Source organism: Typopeltis vanoorti, chromosome 19 (genome assembly GCF_054136105.1).
Source record: "Typopeltis vanoorti isolate ZY-2024b chromosome 19, IOZ_Tvanoo_1.0, whole genome shotgun sequence".
Lineage (NCBI taxonomy): Eukaryota > Metazoa > Arthropoda > Arachnida > Uropygi > Thelyphonidae > Typopeltis > Typopeltis vanoorti.
Genome location: NC_143567.1, coordinates 88,477,595 through 88,500,173, shown reverse-complemented (window position 1 = coordinate 88,500,173; position 22,579 = coordinate 88,477,595). Strand labels below are relative to the sequence as shown.

The window sequence follows — 22,579 nt, the reverse complement described above, 5'->3', positions numbered from 1 at the left end:
GTAGAGAAATCAGGAATAATGCTGACAATGACCCTTAAAGAGGATTTAGACTGACGAGATTTAAAAATGAGTGGGTGATACCAATTAAATATGGACACATTGAATCAGTTTAAGACGTGGTTGGATGAGCATTGTATTCAATAGTGGGTACCTCCCACGATGAGTCTCTGACTCCATGGAGGTCGAGTGTTGATAATAATAATAAATGTAGCTGATTGCAAAATCTTGCAATCAGCTACATTTAAGTGGCTGTATTGGTATAGCTGTTGTGGGATTGGCGGGGGGGGGGGTCATCTTGAGATGGAGTTAATGCTCAGGGACAGCACACAAGTAGGATAATGATGCAATAATGGGGAATACACTGAAAAATAGTGACAAAGGAGCTATGTTGCATATGCTGTGTGCAGTTTTGATATCAGATCACATCTGGATTAATGTGTGCTGATTTCATATCTCAAATTAAAAAAAAAAAAAAAAAAAAAAAAAAAAAATGAGGAAATCTGGAAGAGATTCAGAGGATAGAGAAAAGTATTAGCTACTGCTCTCTTGTTAAATGGTTTAAACAAAAGAAGAATAAATCATATAATTCAGGGAGAGGCAAAAAAAAAAAAAAAAGATTAGTTGAACATGAGTATGAAGTAATTTTATTATAAGGAGAACAGTAGATGGGAAAGGAGAACAATAAATATTTCCATGACAAATGTTCATCCGAAATATCATCAATACTTTCCCCACTCAGTGCTGTGTCCTTTGGAACACATGCAGCTGCTGCCCAACATCCCTTTGCTGTACACCTTGAAACCCACAGAACACGTTTCTTTTCCTCCTTACTACTGCTGTATTGTGGGAAACTGTTCCACAATACAGCAGTAGTAAGGATGAAGGAACAGTTTCCCAAGGAATACAATATACAGGCTTTTAAATCAAATGTAAACAAGTTTATCCTTTCCCAACCCACTAACATACTATAGGTTGATTAACCAACCTGTCATGTATGGACTCAACATAAAAAAGATGAAGTTTTTTCACTTGGTTATACTATAAATTAAAGATGCCAAGAAATTACATTCTTGGTTTAATCCTTTATCCAAGTGTAAGCAAACAAAGTTTATACCTGAGATTTCAGGGTCTGGCTCCCACTGGTGAGACTTCAGAGGTTGAAACCAGTCTGGGTAGTGACCCTTCCCATAATGCATACATTATACATATCCGAAAGGATATGTGCTTTGCATTATGGGATACTAAGGCAAATGATGTGAAGTCATTAGCCTCATTAGTCATTGCCCAGTCCTGAAGATACTTCAGGTGCAAACTTTGTTTGCTTACACTTGGATAAAGGATTAACTCAATAATATCATTTCTTGGCATCTTTAATTTATAAAAAAGATGAGTATAATGCACTGCCAGAAAAAAGGGTTGAGAGTGCATAGTGAATGAAATTTGGTTATGTATAGTGTTTAGAGTAGATCCCTCATTGGATTAATTATTAATATCTAAATTTTAAAACTTATCACTATTCTCTAAGCCTTTCAAGCACTGTAATGTCTTAAATAAAAATCTACAACTCATATTTGCCAGTTATTAACATTTTCACAAGTGTTTTCCATTGCAAAGGAGTGTTTTTTTTTTTTTTTTTTTGGAATTGTGTTGACAATATTGATTATTATTACTATGTGACTCCTCCAGGGAGTCCAAAGATTCATTGAGAGAGAGCACCTTCTCTACAACTGCCCACCAATCAATCCCCCAACTACAACGAACTGCAATTACACCAATGCCATCTACTGCCCACCACCACTTCCACAGACAATCGCAAACATTCATGCCCACGCCGAGATTCGAACCCACAGCCTTTTGGCTGGAGAGCAGATATGCTAACCACTCGGCCAACCAGGCTGGCTTGATTAGTTTCTATAGTTATAAAGGTTACAATTTCGTAATGAAATATTGATAAACTGCATTCTCTGTAACTTGCCTTAACATTGGTTTAAATACACCTAACATTATTAAATTCAGAAATGACTTAAAATTACTGTCAATTCCATATTATGATCCTATATTCCAATTGTACATGTTTTTGGTCATAAAGTGTTACAAAATAAAGACTTATTGTTACATAGACCATATATTTATAACGTACTTGTGTTCTTACAAATTGCCTATCGGTTTCGCTAGTAACTGACTAGCTTTCTCAAGGCTTGCATAGTACAAAAAAAGGTAAATGCAAAAAAGGTTTAAAAATACAAAAAACCGTTAGTATCTGTTAGGTAGCTAGGGTGACACGTTCGCATGACATAACTACTCAGGCTGAGTAGTTATGTCATGCGAACGTGTCACCCTAGCTACCTAACAGATACTAACGGTTTTTTGTATTTTTAAACCTTTTTTGCATTTACCTTTTTTTGTACTATGCAAGCCTTGAGAAAGCTAGTCAGTTACTAGCGAAACCGATAGGCAATTTGTAAGAACACAAGTGCGTTATAAATATATGGTCCATGTAACAATAAGTCTTTATTTTGATCCTATATTCCATTTTGTATTTTCCATCCCTCCTCTAGTTATTCAAAATCTGCAAGTTTAATTGTTTGCTTTTCCTAATTAGTATTGTTACATTCTACCTCAGTATTATATAACTCTGTTTCCTTTTCTAGATTCTAGTTTTAGAATTCTCCCAGTTAAGTTTGCCAAGGTCCTCTTTCTAGCTAGCAGCCAACATTACTAAAATGAGATGAAACATTTGTATTTTGATTTTGAAAGCTTTATTAACTAAAAAGTTGGATTGCTTGTAAAAAAATAATTTTTAAAAAATGGAAGTATGTTTTGTTTGCATTATTTCTTAGTTACATTTCTTATTTATTTTAAAGAATTTAACATTAAAGCATGCACTCTCATTAAAGAAAAGGTAGAAATCTGTACGTATCACTCATGTACCTTATGAATCCACTCACAGAAACACTTAATATGTATTAAATTAACTTGCATCATCATCAATTTTTATATTCTTGTTTATAGTTCTTTATCAAGTGTAAGGCAAACCATGGTTTGCATGTGAAGTATCTTACATGACTAGGCTACTTTGTCACATAGACTGATGCATCAATACATCAGTAAATTCTTGCATATTCCATGATGCAAAGCACACTTCCAGATGTGTATATTGCTATGCATGATAGAAAGAGTCACTGTGCCGACCAGTTTCCAGTTTTGACGTTTATTGCGATCTCATGAGTGGGAGCTAGACCCAGAAGAGATACCAAGGTTTCTGAATTAATGCAGAAGTATATTTGTTATATACTGATACTTGTAGTAAGAAGATGTATCACCTTATTAAAATACTCTGATCGTAGAAAGTTTTTTTTAACCTTATTTTATTTATTAAGTCATATTAAGACAATTCATGTAAAGTCGTGTCTTTATATACAAGTAGCCTAGTTGTGAAGATATTTTACACACAAACATATGTTTGCTTACACATGTATAAAAGGTTGTAGGTAGTTTAGTTTAATTTCTGTTTAAACTAGTGGAACTTTCAACAACTTAATATATATATATATATATATATACACACACACACACATACATACATACTTGCAAATGGGTTAATGAAAAAAAGTTCACTTCGATTTGTTGTTTTATTGAATTAAAATTAACAGTTTTTGTGGGGAATCTAAAAATCCATTTGTAAATGACTTTTCTTTGCATTATCAAGTTAATTTCAGTTTTTAGATCACATTAGCTGCCTGAGGAGGGAGGTAAAACCATTCATATCACTCATGCAGCTGTTTTATCAGTTAATTTGTTTACTGCATCATCATCATTTTTATTTATTTTTATAGTTCATATGAGGCACCATTGTCACCAAGTGCTTACAAAAGCTATTTGTCACATAGATGGTAAGCATCAATATAAGTAAATTATGCATATTTTATCGTGTTTAAAACAATATTTTTTTACAAACATAAAAAAACGGAATTACAATGGCATTGGCCATAGAAATAAACAAACTATATTTATTTAATTTTAAATTTGTATTATTAGTAAAAGGTAATCTTGCTCATGCTTCAATATTAAAATGATTAAATGTTTTGTTTGATTCATCTGGCTATGATTTTTGTTATATTTGGAGCATACTTTAATTGCTTAGTATGACAGAAGCAGGTTTTGTGGTATTTTCAAGAAAGATTCATTGTTTTGTTGTTTTTTTTTAATGATTGGATGGGTAGGAATGCTGATTGGCACAATATGTGCATAAATATTAGTTTTTAGCAGGTACGTGAATTGTTAAAATGGCAATAATTGGCCCAAGTTTAGGACAAGAGAGTGATAAAAATGCAGTCATCACAGATGGTAGGTCAAAATGGATTGTGGCATGAAATTTTCAAGAATGGTTCGATATTGGGAGTGTTTTACATTGTAGAAAACACTGAAATAATTCCTGGATTTGTAGGAAGTGCATATCTTAATGGATTATGTTTCATCAGTGAGAGTGGCAGGTGAATAGTGGCAAATTGAAGTTGAAAGATAATAGTGATGGAACAAGTTTTCAGTGGCAGCAAGCAGAACGGTAAATAGAAGAGTATGATTGGTATACAAATGTAAGTGAAAGTATGCAAGTGAATGCAATTAAAGGAATGCAAAAGTTTAGAGTTGAAGTTGAGAAATGAAATACACAAATGCATTTCACATGGAGAAATAATGAGTGTTTGAACATTGAAAAGAATCGAGTTAAAACTATTGGGAGAAAGAGATAATGAATGATTTGCAGTGGCATTATATAGGAATTCCATTATTAAAGGAGTAGTGAAATAAGTGGGAATATACAAGGTTAGTTTTCTAGGGAAGAAGATGAGTAAGCTAATTAAGGCTTTGACTATTGAGGAATAAATAATCAGGAAAGTTTGGTGATAATATGAGGAACAAATGATTTGAATAGACAGAAGAATGAGGATTGATACCATTCAACCTCTCCTTTATTATGAAAGAGAGTGGAAGACAATGTGGTGGGGGAAAATGGTCAGTGTGCTTCCTAGGTATGTGAGATAGTGAAGCAAAAATGACCAATGATTGTAAAGTATTTACAAAAAAAAAGGGTTATTTAAAAAAAGTTCTGCATGGTTTATCCAGTGAAGTGATGTAATAGTTTCCACCTTTATATCAGTTGTAAGCTGGACTGAGTAAAATTATATGCTCATTTTCTGTTTCCGGTGTTCTTGTTTTGCAAAATAAGACTCCAAAGTGGAAGAATAATTGGATACATATCAGATATGTGCAGCATCCAGCATCCACACATCATAATTGAAACCTTACATGGGAAAAAACTCAACTGAGATTCATAATGCTTTACTTGAAATTTGGAGATATTGAAGTACAGTGTCACAGTGGGCATCTTGCTTCTATGAAACTTTTTCCACTTGGTTACAAAATAAGTTGTACTAGACTAAAAATCATATTCTTCTTTTAATCCTTTACCCAAGTTTAAGCAAACAAAGTTTTTGCAAGTTTCCTTTATGGGATACTGAAGTAATGCATGGGAGGTCTACTCACATAGTCTAGTCATGAAGATACATCACATAAACTTTATCGAATCATAAGCAAACATTGTTCACTTATGTTTTGATAAAGATTTAAAAAGAATTTTATTATTTTTTCTAGTATAATTTAATTTATTAAGAAGAAATCAGTCATCTGTTTTCAGAATTCTGACTGATAGTTTGATGAAGAGAAGAGTTGCTTCCAAATGAGTCCCATACTACCTGACAGACCAGCAAACAGCTTACAAGAGGATTGCAGAAGAACTGCTGCATCACTGAGACTTCAGTATTTTGTTTGGCCCTTCCCTTAATGCATAACATTATACATATCTGCAAGGAGATGTGTTTTGCATTATGTGTTGGTAGTTTGCTCCACCTTTGCAAGAAGTTGCCCGGTGTTGTACCACTTTACCCCCAGTTTTGAAGATACTTTCAGGCGCAAACTTTGTTTGCACACACTTGATGAAGGATTAAACTAAATTTATTATGAGACTTCAGTAGCAGTTTTGAACAGAATTGTTATCATAGAATGAAAAGTTGGATATGAGATTTTGAACCAGAAATGAAAATCAATCCTCACACATCTAACCTATCTTCATCCAAAAAAAAAAAAAAAAAATGTCATTGTCAACAATCAAAGGTTAAGTTAGTGATGACAGTAGCTTATAAGCAGGAAGTGATGGTCATAGAAAATATTTGTAGGGTTGACTCTGACAGCAGTATGCTACAGTAAGTTTATGTGAGGCATTTGAAAAAAAAAAAAAAAAGTGAAATTAATTATAAAGTTGGCAATAAAAAAAAGAGTGCAATTAATAGTAAGGTGGCAAGCTGAGTTGACAGCAAACAAATATGTATGATTTGATTTCTGGGAGGTAAAATGAATACAGTGATTCAGGCATTGGGTATTAGGAGTAAGCAAGCAAAGGAGTTGTTGTTGGTGGTGGTGGTAGAGACAAATTACTTGACTGATAACAAGGAGAAATGTAAGATTGGAGATCAGGAGGTTGTTGAGAAGGATAAAAGATAATATTGTGATAGGAAACTTGTCAGTGTGTTGTCCAGTATTACAGTGATGAGATGAGGCAGAGAGCAAAAATTATGAATGATATATTAGCAGAAATGTGTGAAGAGAAAGACGCTGTATTGACCTGTATAAGAGTGATGGACTGCATTTGAATGGGCTCAATGTGAGTCATTTTGAGAGATTGCTGCTGCTGCTGGAGAATCTTACTTGACCAGAGAATCTGATCAAGTAAGAAGTGATGTGAAAGAGTGGGAGCATAAGGAAGGAGAGATTGAAGTGGCTCTTATGAATGAAGAAGTGGGTAGTATGAGTGTAGAGAATGAGAGAACAAGTGTTCAAGACAAACATGGAAATATAGATACTAAGCGTGAACAGGGAACACAACATGAGAAAAGTTGGTGCTCCAAAAGGATATGAATGTGTGTATAGACAAAAAAAGAGAATGGGATGACCTGGGATGTAGGGAAAACAGTTGGATTTGAAGAAGGTTCTGGGATGAGTAAAGGAGAAAAGAAATAGCTTGAGGAAAGTATGGAGTATCGGTGAAATTTCTATCTACAATCATCCCCAAGAACTCTTGCTTCCTCCATTTCTAGCATAGCATCATCAAGTTAATACGAATCATTCCACCTGTAGATCCCGAATTTCAAAAACTTACATCCATCCATCCATCGTCAAGGCCCATCTTTCCTAATCAGGTTGTGGGGGTAGCAGCTGCAAAAAAACTTGCATTTGTTTGCATTAAACTGACACTTCACTCATTTGTCCATATTTCCAGCTTATTCAAATCCTCTTGAAGAGCTAAAACAGCACTATTACTAATACCCCTCCCCCAAGCTTCTTATGATCTGCAAACAACTGAATATCTTTCTGTAGTCCTGTTACAAAATTATTGACATGAAGTTGAACTGTAATAGTCCCACTATTGAACTCTGTGGTACTCGTAAACTTCCTGCCTTCCTGCTCCCTGATACTGCTTTCCCATATACAATTCTCCGATATACAACTCTCTATTAGAAAACCAGTTACCAATCCAGTCCACTAAGTTGGTATCAAGATCCCTATGTTGCAATTTCAAAACCAACTTGTCACATGGCACCCTGTCACAAATGCCTTTGGGGGGGGGGGAGACTTTGTATGCCTTAACCTTATCCACTGCTGCTATTACTCTGTTGTAAAAGATAACAAGAATGCCCTTTAACAAATCCATGATGACCTGAAAGAAATCCAATTTCTCCAAAATCTTAACAACTACAGAAGAAATACGAAAATTCCTATAGTTTGGTATCCTTTCTACATCCACCTTTATGCAGTGTTATTACTATCATACCCTCCTTCCACTCTCCACAAATCTGTCCCATTGCAAGGTGTTCATTACACAGCGAAGTCAATAGCGTGGTCAATTCCATAGCACATTTCATTAAAACAAGTGGTGAAATTCCATCTAGTCCCCCCCCCCCCCTGCCTTATGACATTTTGTGCAGTCAGTTTTGGAATACATTCTCTTCTAACACATTGCCAGTCAATATCCTTCTAGGATGGAACTCTTATAAAGTAATAATTAAATATCTCATCTCAGTAATCTGCACTGGCCACCTGATTCCCACTTCCATCCAGCAGGATAATCTGTCCATTATCATTTTTCCTCCTACTCACAACATAGCAAAAAAGCTCCTTGGATTGTAGCGCTGGTCTCTTCTCATCTTTCTCTCCTTATAGTACTAGTCACTTTCCTAGACTGAGCCGTATATTCCTCATGCATCCATTTACTACCTCTCTTTATATCTTCCATGATCACCTTTTCTTCTACAATTCCTCATTAATTTCACGAGTCATCTATTTCTTCTTCACTCAAGATATACAATTTGCCATTTCTGTCAGCAATTTTTTTAAAGTATCTCCTATGCACTACTTACTCCTTTTCCTTTAAATTCTTTCATCCATTATACTGCTTCAAGCTGGTTTCTAAGTCTATAATAGTCCACTGCCTTATAATTTCATATAAATTCCTTCTGTCTTGATACCTCTACATGTCTATTCATTCTCCAAGTCAGAACTACGTGGTCACTCTCACCAACTAGGGGCAAGTATGACATCTGATGCTATGACCAAATCCGAAACTCTTGATCTTCATGTTCCCTTCACCAAATGGTGAAGGGAAGAAGGGAACACGAATCAGATGTCCCTTAATACTAAAGGCCAGTTACTAAGACAATTGTCCTTTAATAAATACAAAAATTCAGTTACCTTAATGGCGAATGCTGCCCTCTACCATTCCATTTATTCCCAAAATGAATAGAATGATAGAGGGCAGCAAGGTTCCTAGCATCTGTATACAGATGGTATACAACTTATTTTCTTTAGTGTTATCAGCATTCATTTTACACAAATTATGGACTCCACAACCGTGTCATAAATAATTATTTTAATTTCACGACGTTTTGACCTTCATATTAAGGTCATCATCTGGAGTGCGCACACACACACACACACACACACACACACACACACACACACACACACAGAGAGAGAGAGACAAGCTAAATTACATTTTACATAGTATGCTGAAGAGACAGTGATCTGATCAGTGGTTATTCTTCTGACCTGACTTCTAGTGAAAATAAAATAAAATTACAATAAATAAATGAAATGAAATAAAATAAAATAAACTACATCAAAGCTATATTCTTAAGACAACATCAGAGAAAAACATTCTTTCATATTGATAGTTTTGTTACAGTAAAAATGATGCCCTAATTTAATATGACCTTTGTTATATTAGGTTTAGGATCCTGGATTACCTATAGTGCTATTTAATATTAACTCTTAGGGAGAAAGGTTAAGTGGGTAGAATATTTGCCTTCCATATGTTTGGAATTTTTAGACCATCATTATTGTTAAGATTAGGGTAATTGATAAGACTCTCACAGGCTTCCTTAAATTTACGTTCATATCATGTTTTGGTATGATGTAAACAACAGGTGCTTTTCCAGTCAATTCTATGTAAAGTGTTCAGGGCATGATCAGAAAGATCAGCTTGACCATAGTTATTATATTTAATGTGTTGTTTATGTTCCTTTTTTCTGATAGGAATTGTGCGTTCCTGTTTCCCCTATATATAGGGCAAATTTTGAAGGAGGTTTAAAGGTGGCTTTAAGGTTGTATTTTTGTAGTATTCTGTTTATTTTGTCTGATATCCCTTTAAAAACAGAACACACGTCTGTTTCTAGATACACTTGTCACACACTTTCCTTCTGGTAGTCTTTCCTTCATTGTTTACTGGAAACTGACACATGCTGGCCAATATATACACAAAAACATCTACCACCACCCAACACAAAAACTAAGGGGTCATTAATACACTTAAAAACAGGGCTTTGAAGATTTGCTCCAACGAACAAGCCCTTAAAGATGAATTAAAAGCTAGCAGCAATACCTTCCTAAAAATGGTTACAGCAAATACTATCAACAAAGACCTCATTTAAAAATAAACAAGACTATAATAAAACTGTAACCATTCCATATATTAAAGGGATATCAGACAAAATAAACAGAATACTACAAAAATACAACCTTAAAGCCACCTTTAGACCTCCTGCAAAATTCAAGAACTCACTCAACACATCCAAGTATTAAACTGGGATTCCAATATTAATTTAATATTTGTATTCATATTTATATATATATCTTCTGTTCTGACTTGCCCCCTTTAGTAATTTCTTAATCTAACATCAGTGAGTCATGTCTTAGCTATCAATCTAGGCTGATGAGCAAGACAAAGGAAATGTTGTTAATTGGCGGCAATTCCTTTGTTTCAATTCTGGTAGTGGTTGCTTTTTAATTTTAGGGAAAATTTATATTTATACCACCCTAAAATGTACTTGATGAATATTTATTCATGGAACCAAAGTCTAGATCAGCACTGTCTCGTAATTCTTAAATACTTAGCAGAGTATTCTCAATTAATCTCACTGTTAGGATTTTTCCCACAGTCGTAACCCCCTATTTTATGTTTGTTATTCTTACCTCCTGTCTTAGTTCGAACTTTTATGAACGGTTCAGTAAAATGAAAATCAGACAAGTCTTCATATTCATTTCAAAAGAAATTAACATTTAATTCACTGAATAGACATAATACATGTTATAAGAAATTTTTACTGACATAAAATTAATCTTGATAATATTGGGAAGTGAGTAGTTTCACTTATGATTGCTAAATCTCCTTTAACATATTAGATCATAATTTCATACCATTAATTCTAACAAAGATGTCACTCTCATCTATATATGACCATTAAAGACTATTCTTTCTATAATTCACATACATTCACAAATATCTTCACACTATTATTCCAATTAAAGTATAGAGTTCCTAAGTTTCATCAGCATAACTCCTAAAGTTCTTTCAGTGAGGGCTCAGTCCTGAGTTGAAGATTTTACCTATATCTAATTATTGTCCCCTACACAATTTTACATAACAAATAAGAGTCTACATCACCCGTAGTTGGGGATGCACTAGGCCTTCATGTGTATCCCTACAGCACCTTCAATTTCCAGATTTACCTCGGCGCAGTTGAATTTGGACACATCGCTGACAGGTGAAGCAATTCTGGCTCCCCACTCGCTCATCAATCGGTTGGGCATGGATCTTCGATCTCCGGCGTGATCTGGAACTTTACCGTGTCAGGTCATTCCATAGCCTAGAACTGCCCATGGACACTGCCGCTTGCTGCGATGACCTCACGATGGATTTCTCCGCCGATGACCATTCCAGTACAGGAAACGAAAAAAAGCTATGAGCTGGTGCCACAGCACCTTTTAAAATGCGTGCCCTATGTTTCTTGCCTACGTCATCCTGATTTCTCCCTTTGCTCACGGCACGTCACTCCTTTCAGCACCTAGCGCCAATCTCTCCCCTAGCATGCTCTTCAGAGTACATCCGCATGCGCGTTCTATTAGGTGCACATGTATGACTTCAGGCCATTGCTGTATAATCTGATTGTCCTTTGCCTTCAACATTGTAATAGCACTTACATAGATTACACATAGTTTAAACTTCACAAAAAACTTAATTATTTTCAATATGATGCATTAGGTAAAATTTTTTAAATATTAACGTAACTGATAAATTACAGTTGGTTATTTCTCTCTTGATATATTAATACTGGCTCCGGAATTGATAAACCATGTTAAATCAGAATGAAGGTAAAGGTTTTGACTTTTCCTTTCATTCAAAGTATAACACAAGTATCCACTCCTCCCCCCCCACACACACCCTGGGGTATACCGTATTCATTGCACCTGTAATTTGACCTATATAGGGGAAACAGGACGCACAGTTCTTATCAGAAAAAAGGAACATAAATGACACATTAAATATAATAACTATGGTCGATCTGGTCTTTCTGATCATGCCCTGAACACTTTACATAGAATTGACTGGAAGAGCACCTATTGTTTACATCACACCAAAACATGGTTTGAACATAAATTTAAGGAAGCCTGTGAGATTCTTATCAATCACCCTAAACTTAACAATAATGATGGTCTAAAAATCCAAACCATATGTAAGGCACATATTCTACCAATTTAACCTTGCTCCCTAAGAGTTAATATTAAATAGAACCATAGGTAATCCCAGATTCTAAATCTAATATAACAATGGTCATGTTAAATTAGGACATCATTTTAACTGTAACAAAACTATCTATATGAAAGATTGTTTCTCTGATGTTCTCTTAAATAGATTATAGTTTTATCATCATCAAATTCCTGCCATTTACAGGATATGATAGTACTCCATGAAAAATTTACATCATTACAAACTTCCTATCTACAATTTTTCTCCAAATCAGTCTGTTACTTGTCAAGACTACAACATTATCAGATTTTATATTTCTATCGTGTAAGACACTTTTTACCATATCAATCTACCTATATCTTGGTCATTTCCCTGCCAACCTGACAAAAAACACTTGTTTTGCTAATCTTTCCTTCTCCATTCTGTTTAAGTTTCCATACCACCTGAGATTAGCTCTGCTAACGCATTCCTGGATGCTGACAATGTCAAGTTCTTTCTTAATATCCTCGTTTTTAATATGATATTGCCATGCCATCTGTTCACATCCCTAATCTTTCTCAGGACTCATATCTGTAGTCTCTAGTCTTTGATCAAGTGTTTTACTTCTGACCCAGCTCTCAGATCCATAAGTTAAAACTGGTTTGAACACTGTCTTGTATACAGCTAATTTGATGTTCCGACTAATTTCTCTCTTATTCCATATGAATTTATTCAATTGACTTCCTACCATACCAGCTTTGTGGATTCTGTTGTCTATTTCCATATTTAATTTACCATCTTTACTAAAAATCGTGCCTAATTAGTTGAAATGTTTTACTTGTTCCACAGGTTCTCTATTCACAATGCAGTTGACTTTTTCAGTGCTTCTGCCTATTTTCATTGTCTTTGTCTTGTTATTGCTGACCTTCATACCATATCTATTACAACAGCTACTCAATTTAGTCAGAGAATCTTGCAGACTTGTAGTAGATTTATTTAGAAGTATAACATCGTCTGCATAAAGTAAAGAGCTGACATTAACATCTCCAATTTTGATATCATGTTTAATACCACTTTCCTTCATAATGAGATCCATATAGATAATGAATAATAGAGGGGATAATGTACATCCTTGTCTAACACCAGATTTAACATTAAACCATCTTCCTGTACTTCCATCATTTCTAACTGCTGACTTACAACTCAAATAAAGACTAAGTATTGCTTGATATAATGCCCTATTGATACCATGTAAAACAGTTGCGCATTGAATAGCTTCTCTTTTGGCACCTTGTCATATGCCTTTTCCATATGACACCTTGCCATACACATATGATAGGGTGTCATATGGCACCTTATGACATATTATATGACAAGGTATCATATGGCACCTTGCCATATGTGTACTGTAAGACTTATCCCTCCATACTTCAGCATTTCTGCTGAAATATCATCTACTCCAGCTGCCTTTCCACATTTCAAGTGTGGATATGTATTCCTGACTGTATGCCTGTTGAGTGTTTTTTGCCACTGTGCTATCACTGCTTGTTTCATATAGCAATTTTTCAAAGTAATTACTCCATTCTTCAAGGATATCTTTTTTTCCAGTTTTCATGTCACCTTTATCATCCTTAATTCCCTTTACAACACTCTTTCTTCCATTTCTGAACTTCTTCAATAACCTCCAGAATATCTTGCCACCTTCTTGATATTTATTTTTTATGTTCTTACCAAAGTCTTCCCATGACTTTTGTTTAGCTAGTTTTACAGTGTTTAGCTTTCTTACATTTGTCTCTGTATTCTCTAAGAGCACAAGCTGACTTATTTGCCAGGAACTTTTGATATGCTTTCTTCTTTTCTTTCACCACCTCTTTAACTTCCTGTGTCCACCATGGAGTTCTGATCCTTGCACACAACCTCACCGAATGCCTCTCTGGCTGAATCAATCAGGGTTTCCTTCAACACTTGCCACTGAATCTCCAAGGTTTGGTTCCTGTTCTCAAAACTCTTTCAATTTTTCTTCAATAATTTTTGTGTATTTTAGTCTACAGTTCACATCTGAGAGCTGCTCAACTTTTATTCGCTTTAAAACTTTCTTGCACGTTATTCTTGTCAATATGAAACTCAATTTTATCCTGCTCAAGACTAAATAGTGATCGCTTCCAATTTCAAATCCTCTGTACACTCTGGTGTCCCGCACCAGGGAGAAAATATCACTATCGACAATAACGTAGTCAATGAGACTTTTCTTATTCCTTGCCTCTTCTCTCCATGTGAATTTGTGTACATTTTTATGTTGGAACATGGTGTTAGTAATACCAAATCATGTCCTGAGCAGAAATCCAAAATTTATTTGCCATTATTATTAGCTTTGCTCTTTTATCCAAATTTTCCCAAAATATTTTTGTATGTCTGACAATCCTTTCATACTCTGCTATTTAGATCCCAAACAAGGACCACCTTTTCCCTTTTCATTGTGCCAGTTGCTTTCTCTAAAGCCTCAAAAAATTCTTCCACTTCCACCTTCTGCTCCATCCGTCACAAAAAAAACTCTAAAATAAGATCGTTTTAACACACGCTCCAAACACTAGGCTATGTCATGGGCTCACGTCATACATTCAACGAATGTATAATTTTCACAAAAGAAACCTACCAGAGAACCATTCTTACATACACTGTGCAAAAAATACACATAACATTCCTTAAGAATTGCCTACATGACAATGTCACGCCAAACTTTGCTACAGTATGCAGTAACCACTCCATTCCCGGGAATAAAAAAAATTTGCTACCGGGCATCACGTGCACTCATTAAACATGCCATACATGACAGATTCAGAAAGAAAAATCAAGCATATTCATATATCCACAATACAAAACGTAGATTGAAAACCTTAATGACCCCAAAAGAATGGGCAGTTTTCTCTGAAAGTACCCAAACACATCAACGACTACGAGCTGTTAATTGAAGCCCAACACGCAAAAAAATGGAATGCCTTAACAGGCACCAAATACATAATACATACAGTCCCCAATCCTTCAGACATCACCGCCTCACGACCCACACATGACAACTCCATCGTAAATCTGTCACACCACATGCTTACACCCGACGAATTCACCATCCTAAACAAAGGACTTAACTTCGCTATATCCCCTAAATATGTACCGAAAAAAAGACATCATTATTGAAGTCCAAGCGAAACTTGAAAATGATTCAAACAGAGATATTATATTCCAAAAAATGAACAATGTTATAAATAGCAAAATAATAGTGAAACCCAACATTACTCCCAACGTGCAAAAAACCCTATTATCCTTAAGAAAGAACCCAGATATCATGATCACAAAAGCTGACAAAGGAGACACTGTAGTCATCATCAACAAAACCGATTACCATAACAAAATAACGGCCGTCTTAAACGACCAACACACCTACCAAAAAATCCATAATGATCCCACCCCTGACCTCGTAAACAAATCAACAGTACCCTGCACACCTTAAAAAGTCAAAACAAAATAAACAAAACCACAATAAGACACCCCCCCCCATATGTTTGGGAACATCAAAACCCACAAAGACCGTTATCTGATACGACCCATAGTCCCCTACAAGAACACCACCATAGCTCCTTTATCAAAATTTGTTGCTTAACTCATCAAACCGTTACTTACAACGTCTAACTGTATGATTAAAAATACGGACGACCTATTCCAGAAAATAAATAACATTGCGTCATCCCGAGATGACATCCTCACCTCACTAGATGCAACTTCATAATACGCTAATGTGGACGTCCCCAGAACATTAGACATTGTACACACACATTACTCACAGAGGACCACACACACGCACAAAATTAACACCAAATGACATCATTAACTTATCATACTCACAATATCCGCCAACTTCTTTAAGTTCAACAACTCCATATATATTCAAATTTTCGGTCTTCCAATGGGCCAAAACATCTGTGGACAACTAGCAGAATTATTCCTGGCACACATAGAATCACTCCTATTCCCCCCCCCCCCCCCAGCATCACCTTTATGGCAGATACGTAGATGATATTCTATGCATTGGTAAATCCTCACACATCACTGCCTTACAAACATCCCTCAACGATTATAGCAACAGACTAAAATTCACCATGGAAAAGAACAGAACAAATCCAATTTCCTAAACCTGACTAATCAGAACCAACAACAAAATAGCTATGAAGATATTCCACAAACCCACACATATCGGAAACTACCTCCATTTCAATTCATACTACCCATATTCCATTAAAAAATCAGTCCTCCTATCACAATTTATCAATGCTTACAAATTCTCAACCAACAGTAATTATCTTAACATGGAATTAAAGTATTTAACACAGGTTTTTAAAAATCGCAACTATTCCACACTTCTAATAAATTACGCGAACAGTACGGCAAAAACCCGTCATAACAACAATACAACCAAAACAAACTTCCTTACACATATGGTCATCAAATTGCCATAAATCAAAAACACATACAAAGCCTACAAATACATTTTCAAACACACGGACTATAAGCTAGTATTCACCATGAATCAAACATTAGCAACTCTCCTAAAACCCACTAAATCTCTCACACACAAAGAACTATTCGAATACCGCAACGTAGTCTACAAATTTCCTTTTCAAAAAGACTTTGACATCACCTACACTGGCTTTACCATTAGGTCTTTTTGGACTAGACTACAAGAGCACTTCTGGGATTGCAACATCCCAATTCCAGAACATCTAAACACAAAAAAACATTGCAACATCAAAAAGAAAATACAGAGTACAGGGAAGACAGAAATTGCAGTTCACACCTTTTAAACTGAAACATATTCCGCAAATCGACAAGGCCATAATCATAGACAAACAAGACAACGAAACAATGCTTAGAATATCTGAAACAATTGCTATAAAATGCAATGAAAACTCGATCAACGTCCACCGACCCTACCTTATTTCCGAATGTTGGACGATCCGCAACTTACAAATCAGGCCATTTAGCGACAACAAATGCCCTTATTTGGCAGATTCAACTTGCAGTCATGACATAGTCCTATACTCATTCCAAAAATGTTCCAATGATGGTCAGTCGATCGAAACAGTTCGGACCCCGTTAACGTTCTCCCCTGTCCCAGTTTTCCCATAAGTAAACCCTTCCCCAGAAAAAAGTGCCCTTAAACACAATAATATATATATATATTATTAAAATAAACCCGGGTTTCCACTCTATTCTTCCTGCGTCAGAACACCCTCCCATGCTCCATTCCCCCTTGTTATAAATAACCTTCAGCAGGAACATGGAATTCGAAGACATCCTAGTATCAAAACAAGGTGTGTACAAAATTTTTCCTCCTCTTTTATTCTGCTATAATTGCCTTCAATACTCACCCGTAATACCCTAGAATATATATATATATATAAATTTTTTTGAGTAAAAATAGCCAATGTATTTAAAATAAGGGACACTCCTGAACAAAAATAGGCTATAATAGCCGTAATAATAATAACAAATAAGTCTCATTGTCCAGTTCCCCATTCTGATATTTGCTCACATCACTCTACTTGAGACTGCCTGCTATTCAAGAAGATTAGCCTCATATTTAGTGTTGAATACTATGGCTACTCCTTCTTTTCCTTCATTGTCATTGCCTGAATATAACATTTTGTATTTATTGCTCAGAAAGATCTCGCCAGTTTTTGCCTTTTTGTTTCAGTCACCCCAATTATGTCGATCTGGTACTTATCTAATTCCTCATCTAGCTCCATTTCTTCGCCATTGAGGTTCTATGTTGATAGTACCGATCTTTAACTCTGGTGATGTTGAGTTGGGGTGTGTTTTTATATTTGTTCCTGTAGCTTACTTTTTGCTGTTCGCCCTGGTTCCCTGCCATAAACAACGGGGGCCTTGTTTAACCGGGCGATGCCCCAGCCGGTATAAAATTCTGTCATGTTGTACCATCATTTATGTTTTGTTGTGGAAAGGCTTAGACGTTGGTTATACATTCCTACTAAATAGCTTAAGGAAATTACAACATACAATAGAATATAAACCAAAACATTTATGTTTTGGCTTAAGTCAGTGTTTCTCAACGTTTTTTGGATCATGCCCCACCTCAACATCTCAAAGATTTTGATGCCCCCCCCCTCTAGCATAATAGTCAGCCAAGTTCTGAAAAAGTATAATATAAATATGTACATGTACATTTTCTAATTGTCCCCCAAAATATTCAAATCCCCCCTCCCCCCGTGGGGGCATACACCCCACGTTGAGACACACTGATTTAAGCCAATAAGAATACAATTTGATTGGCTAAATCCCAAATTGCCAGCCCATTCACGTTCGTTTAGTATCCAGGTAGATACCTAACAGGGTGCACCACGAGAAGGTGTGGATTGGACATTAGATTAGAAGCCCTGATCGGTTCTCTGCATCCCTTTAAAGGTTATGTGGAGATCTCCTTTCAGTTATGCAGCTTGATCCTTAAGCACCCCAAAATATAGCTTTGATGTATTTAATTTATTTAATTTATTTATTGTAATTTATTGATCATATCATTGTCTCTTCAGCATGCTATGTGAAATGTAATTTAGCTTATTTCTGTGTGTGTGTCTGTGTGTATAGATAAATAGGTGTGTGTGTACTCCCGATGATGACCTTAATATGAAGGGCGAAATGTTGGGAAATAAAAATAATTATTTATAAGATGGTTTAGAGTCCATAATATGTGTAAAATGAGTGTACAACTTCTCAATGCTGAAGACACTATCCCCACATAAGGCCATCCCCTACATTCCACCTATGCCATTCTAGTTTCCCTTAGTTATATTTTCACATGATCAAAGAAAAATTATGAACTTTTTTCTTAGTGTTAGCTTCATTCCTCAGCAGTGTTGTAGAGAATGAGCTAATTAGATTTCCTAGCATATCATTAAAGATATCAGAAGTTATGGTTATTCATAATTAGCATAGTAAGTAAAATCAAGAAATGTAATCAAGCAGAAGAAATGTTCAAATCTATAAAATGTAAAATACTGTCAAACATAATTTGTCTCTCTGTGCTGCAGAATTCTTCAGTGTGTGTGTGTGTTAAGAGTAAACAGTAAATTATATGCACACGTACTTCAACTAATTCTTATTGCAACTTGTTCTAATGAAGTTGAGGCAAAAATGTTTTTAGTAATTTGTTATGAGTTTTCTAATACTGCTTGCCGTAGAGTTGGTTAACAAGAAACATAAAAGATAATCACGCAATCTCAATAAATTTATGTATCAGATTTGTCAGTTTCCTTTCACAAAAAAAAAAAAAAAACTCTGTGAAGAATGAAGTATATACTAATAAAAGCAAATTTCACTTTTAGTTTAGATTTAGATCCAAATCTTCCTCCTTCTCCACCTGTTGAGCAAGAGAGTTTTCCTAAAAAGTAAGTTACCTATAAAAATGCCTTCATTTCTTTTTTTTCCTTCTTTATTGTTTAAAGTTCCAAATACAATAATATCCACTTTTACAGTATTAAAGAAGAACAAGCTACCTCAGCATCTTCAAGACATCTAACAAAGAAAATTCATAGTGAGTAAAATTTTTATATTATGGGGGGAAAATATTTTTCAATATTTTATAAGTGAACAAAAGCTGCATTTTAAACAATTATATCTTAGATTGAGGTTCTTGTAGATAAACTTATACGTTGGTTACATATGACTTTAAATTTTTCAGGAAATGACATCATTATCAAATTCCTGACATGTACCCTCAAGGAGTGTATAGGATATGATAGTACTACATGAAAAATTTACATCATTATTAACTTTCTATCTACAATTTTCCTCCAAATCAGTCTGTTACTTGTCAAGACTCCAGCATTATCAGATCTTATATTTCTATCATGTAAGGCACTTTGTACCGTATCAATCAACCTATATCTTGGTCTTCCTCTGGGTCGTTTTCCTGCCAACTTGGCAGAGAACACACTTGTTTTGCTAATCTTTCCTTGCCCATTCTGTTCAAGTGACCATACCACCTGAGATTAGCTCTACTAACGCATTCCTGAATGGTGACAATGTCAAGTTCTTTCCTAATATCCTCGTTTTTAATATGATATTGCCATCGATGCTATCTGTTCATGTGCCCCTAATCTTTCTCAGGACTCTCATATCTGTGGTCTCTAGTCTTTGGTCGAGTGTTTTACATCTGACCCAGCTCTCAGATCCACAAGTTAAAACTGGTTTGAACACTGTCTTGTATATAGCTAATTTAGTGTTTCGACTAATTTCTCTCTTATTCCATATGAATTTATTCAGTTGACTTCCTACCATACCAGCTTTGTTGATTCTGTTGTCTATTTCCATATTTAATTTACCATTTTCACTAAAAATCGTGCCTAAGGAGCTGAAATGTTTTACTTGTTCCACAGGTTTCCCCATTCAAAACACAGTTGGCATTTTCAACGATTCTACCTATTTTCATTGTCTTTGTCTTTTTATTGCTGACCTTCATACCTTATCTATTACAACAGTTATTCAATTTAGTCAGAGAATCTTGCAAACTTGTAGCAGATTTATTTAGAAGTATAACATTATCAGCATAAAGCAAAGAGCTGACATTAACATCTCCAGTTCTGATATCATGTTTAATACCACTTCCCTTCATAATGTGATCCATATAGATAATGAATAACAGAGGGGATGATGTACATCCTTGTCTCACACCAGATTTAACATTAAACCATTTTCTTGTACTTCCTTCAATTCTAACTGCTGACTTGCAACTCAAATAAAGACTAAGTATTGCTTGATATAATGCCCCATTGACACCATATAGCTGTAGTTTATTGAATAGCTTCTCTCGCTTGGCTCCTTGTCGTATTCCTTTTCCAGATCGACAAAACTTAAATACAGATCTTTATTATATTCCCATGCTCTCTCAACTAATTGTCGTAAAGTGAAGATCTGATCCTGACAGCCTCTATGTGGCCTGAATCCAGCTTGTTCTTCACCAAGCTTTTCTTTCACACATCTTCTCAACTGTTTTCTCAAGTATACTGGCATAGATCTTTCCCGGAACACTCAGTATGGAAATACCTCTGTAATTCTCGCATTCAGTTTTATTTCCCTTTTTATATATGGGTACTATTAGAGCTCTACTCCAATCATAATGAATTCATCCCTCTGTCCAGGCCTTCTGAACTATGCAGTGCAGCCAACTATAAGACTTTTATACCCTCATATTTCAGCATTTCTGGTCAAATATCTACTCCTGCTACCTTTTCACATTTCAAGCCTTTGATGGCTTTTTCTACTTCAAGTATGGATATGTAGTAGCGGATTTAGGCATTAAGGGGGTCTGAGGTGTTTGCAATTTTCGGGGCCCTTTAAATTATTAAGTTACAAACAATTCATTTTAATTTTTTTTTAAAATATTTTATGTATCATTGCACGATGCATACACATACATACATAACAATAATTACTTCACAACAAAAATTATAAAATGTTTTGTATACATACAAATATGAAAATAGGTAGGTAACTTTAATTTAATTTAAGGGGCCCTTTAAATTATTAAGTTACAAACAATTCATTTTAATTTTTTTAAAAATATTTTATGTATCATTGCACAATGCGTGCACATACATACATAACAATAATTACTTCACAACAATAATTATAAAATGTTTTGTATACATATAAATATGAAAATAGGTAGGTAACTTTAATTATATATTACATATTATAGGAACAATTCGATAATATTATAATCACATTCAGGTACAGTCTGTATTTTGTACATAAGTATTTTATGAAATTATAATGGCACTTTTCTACTTTTTGCAGCAGCAAATTTGTCTATTAATAAATCAAATTCTAATTCATGTAATACAGAATTTTCAATAAACATCAGTGACAATTTTGATAGTCGATCTTGCCTCAATGAATTTCTTAAATAATTCTTGACACGCTTAAGGACGGAAAAAGATCTTTCTTCAGAAGCATTACAAATAGGCATTGTTAAGAAAATTTTTGGTATTGTTTCTACATTTGGAAAAGTTGATTGCAATCCGTTAATGATTGTTTTGTACATTTGAAATGGACAGTGATTTTTTCTTCTTTTATGTATTTTAAGAAATGATGTACTTCTTCATTGAAATAGCTAATTTCAATATCATTCTTATATATATTTCCCAATTTAGAAATGCAATCGTTTATGTTGTCTTTACTCATATCGTGATCAAAAAAATAATTGAAAATGACTTACCATATTAGAATACATATTAATTTTGGTGGATATTTCAGTACTCAATCTATCACAAATCATTACTAAAATTAAGGGGATATTAAATCCCACATTGTTTTAAAACCGAATAAGAAACTCAAAGATAGGAATCAGAGAGTTTCTTGCCGAATATAGTAAACTATAAAGTATCGGCGAACACT

At 34.8% G+C, this 22,579-nt stretch overlaps 1 protein-coding gene across 4 annotated transcripts in view; it reads left to right on the top strand.

The window, feature by feature from the left end:
- LOC150096320 (protein FAM13A-like) overlaps nucleotides 1–22,579 on the top strand; it is a 486,855-nt gene that overhangs the window by 342,948 nt on the left and 121,328 nt on the right. For 3 of the 4 annotated variants that reach the window (XM_090408851.1, XM_090408853.1, XM_090408852.1), the window contains exons 14-16: nucleotides 3,837–3,893; nucleotides 19,507–19,569; nucleotides 19,657–19,715. In XM_090408851.1, the coding sequence (XP_090264977.1) occupies nucleotides 3,837–3,893; nucleotides 19,507–19,569; nucleotides 19,657–19,715 (179 nt within the window). The remainder of the gene's footprint in view (nucleotides 1–3,836; nucleotides 3,894–19,506; nucleotides 19,570–19,656; nucleotides 19,716–22,579) is intronic. The other variant, XM_090408854.1, reaches the window with a different exon arrangement.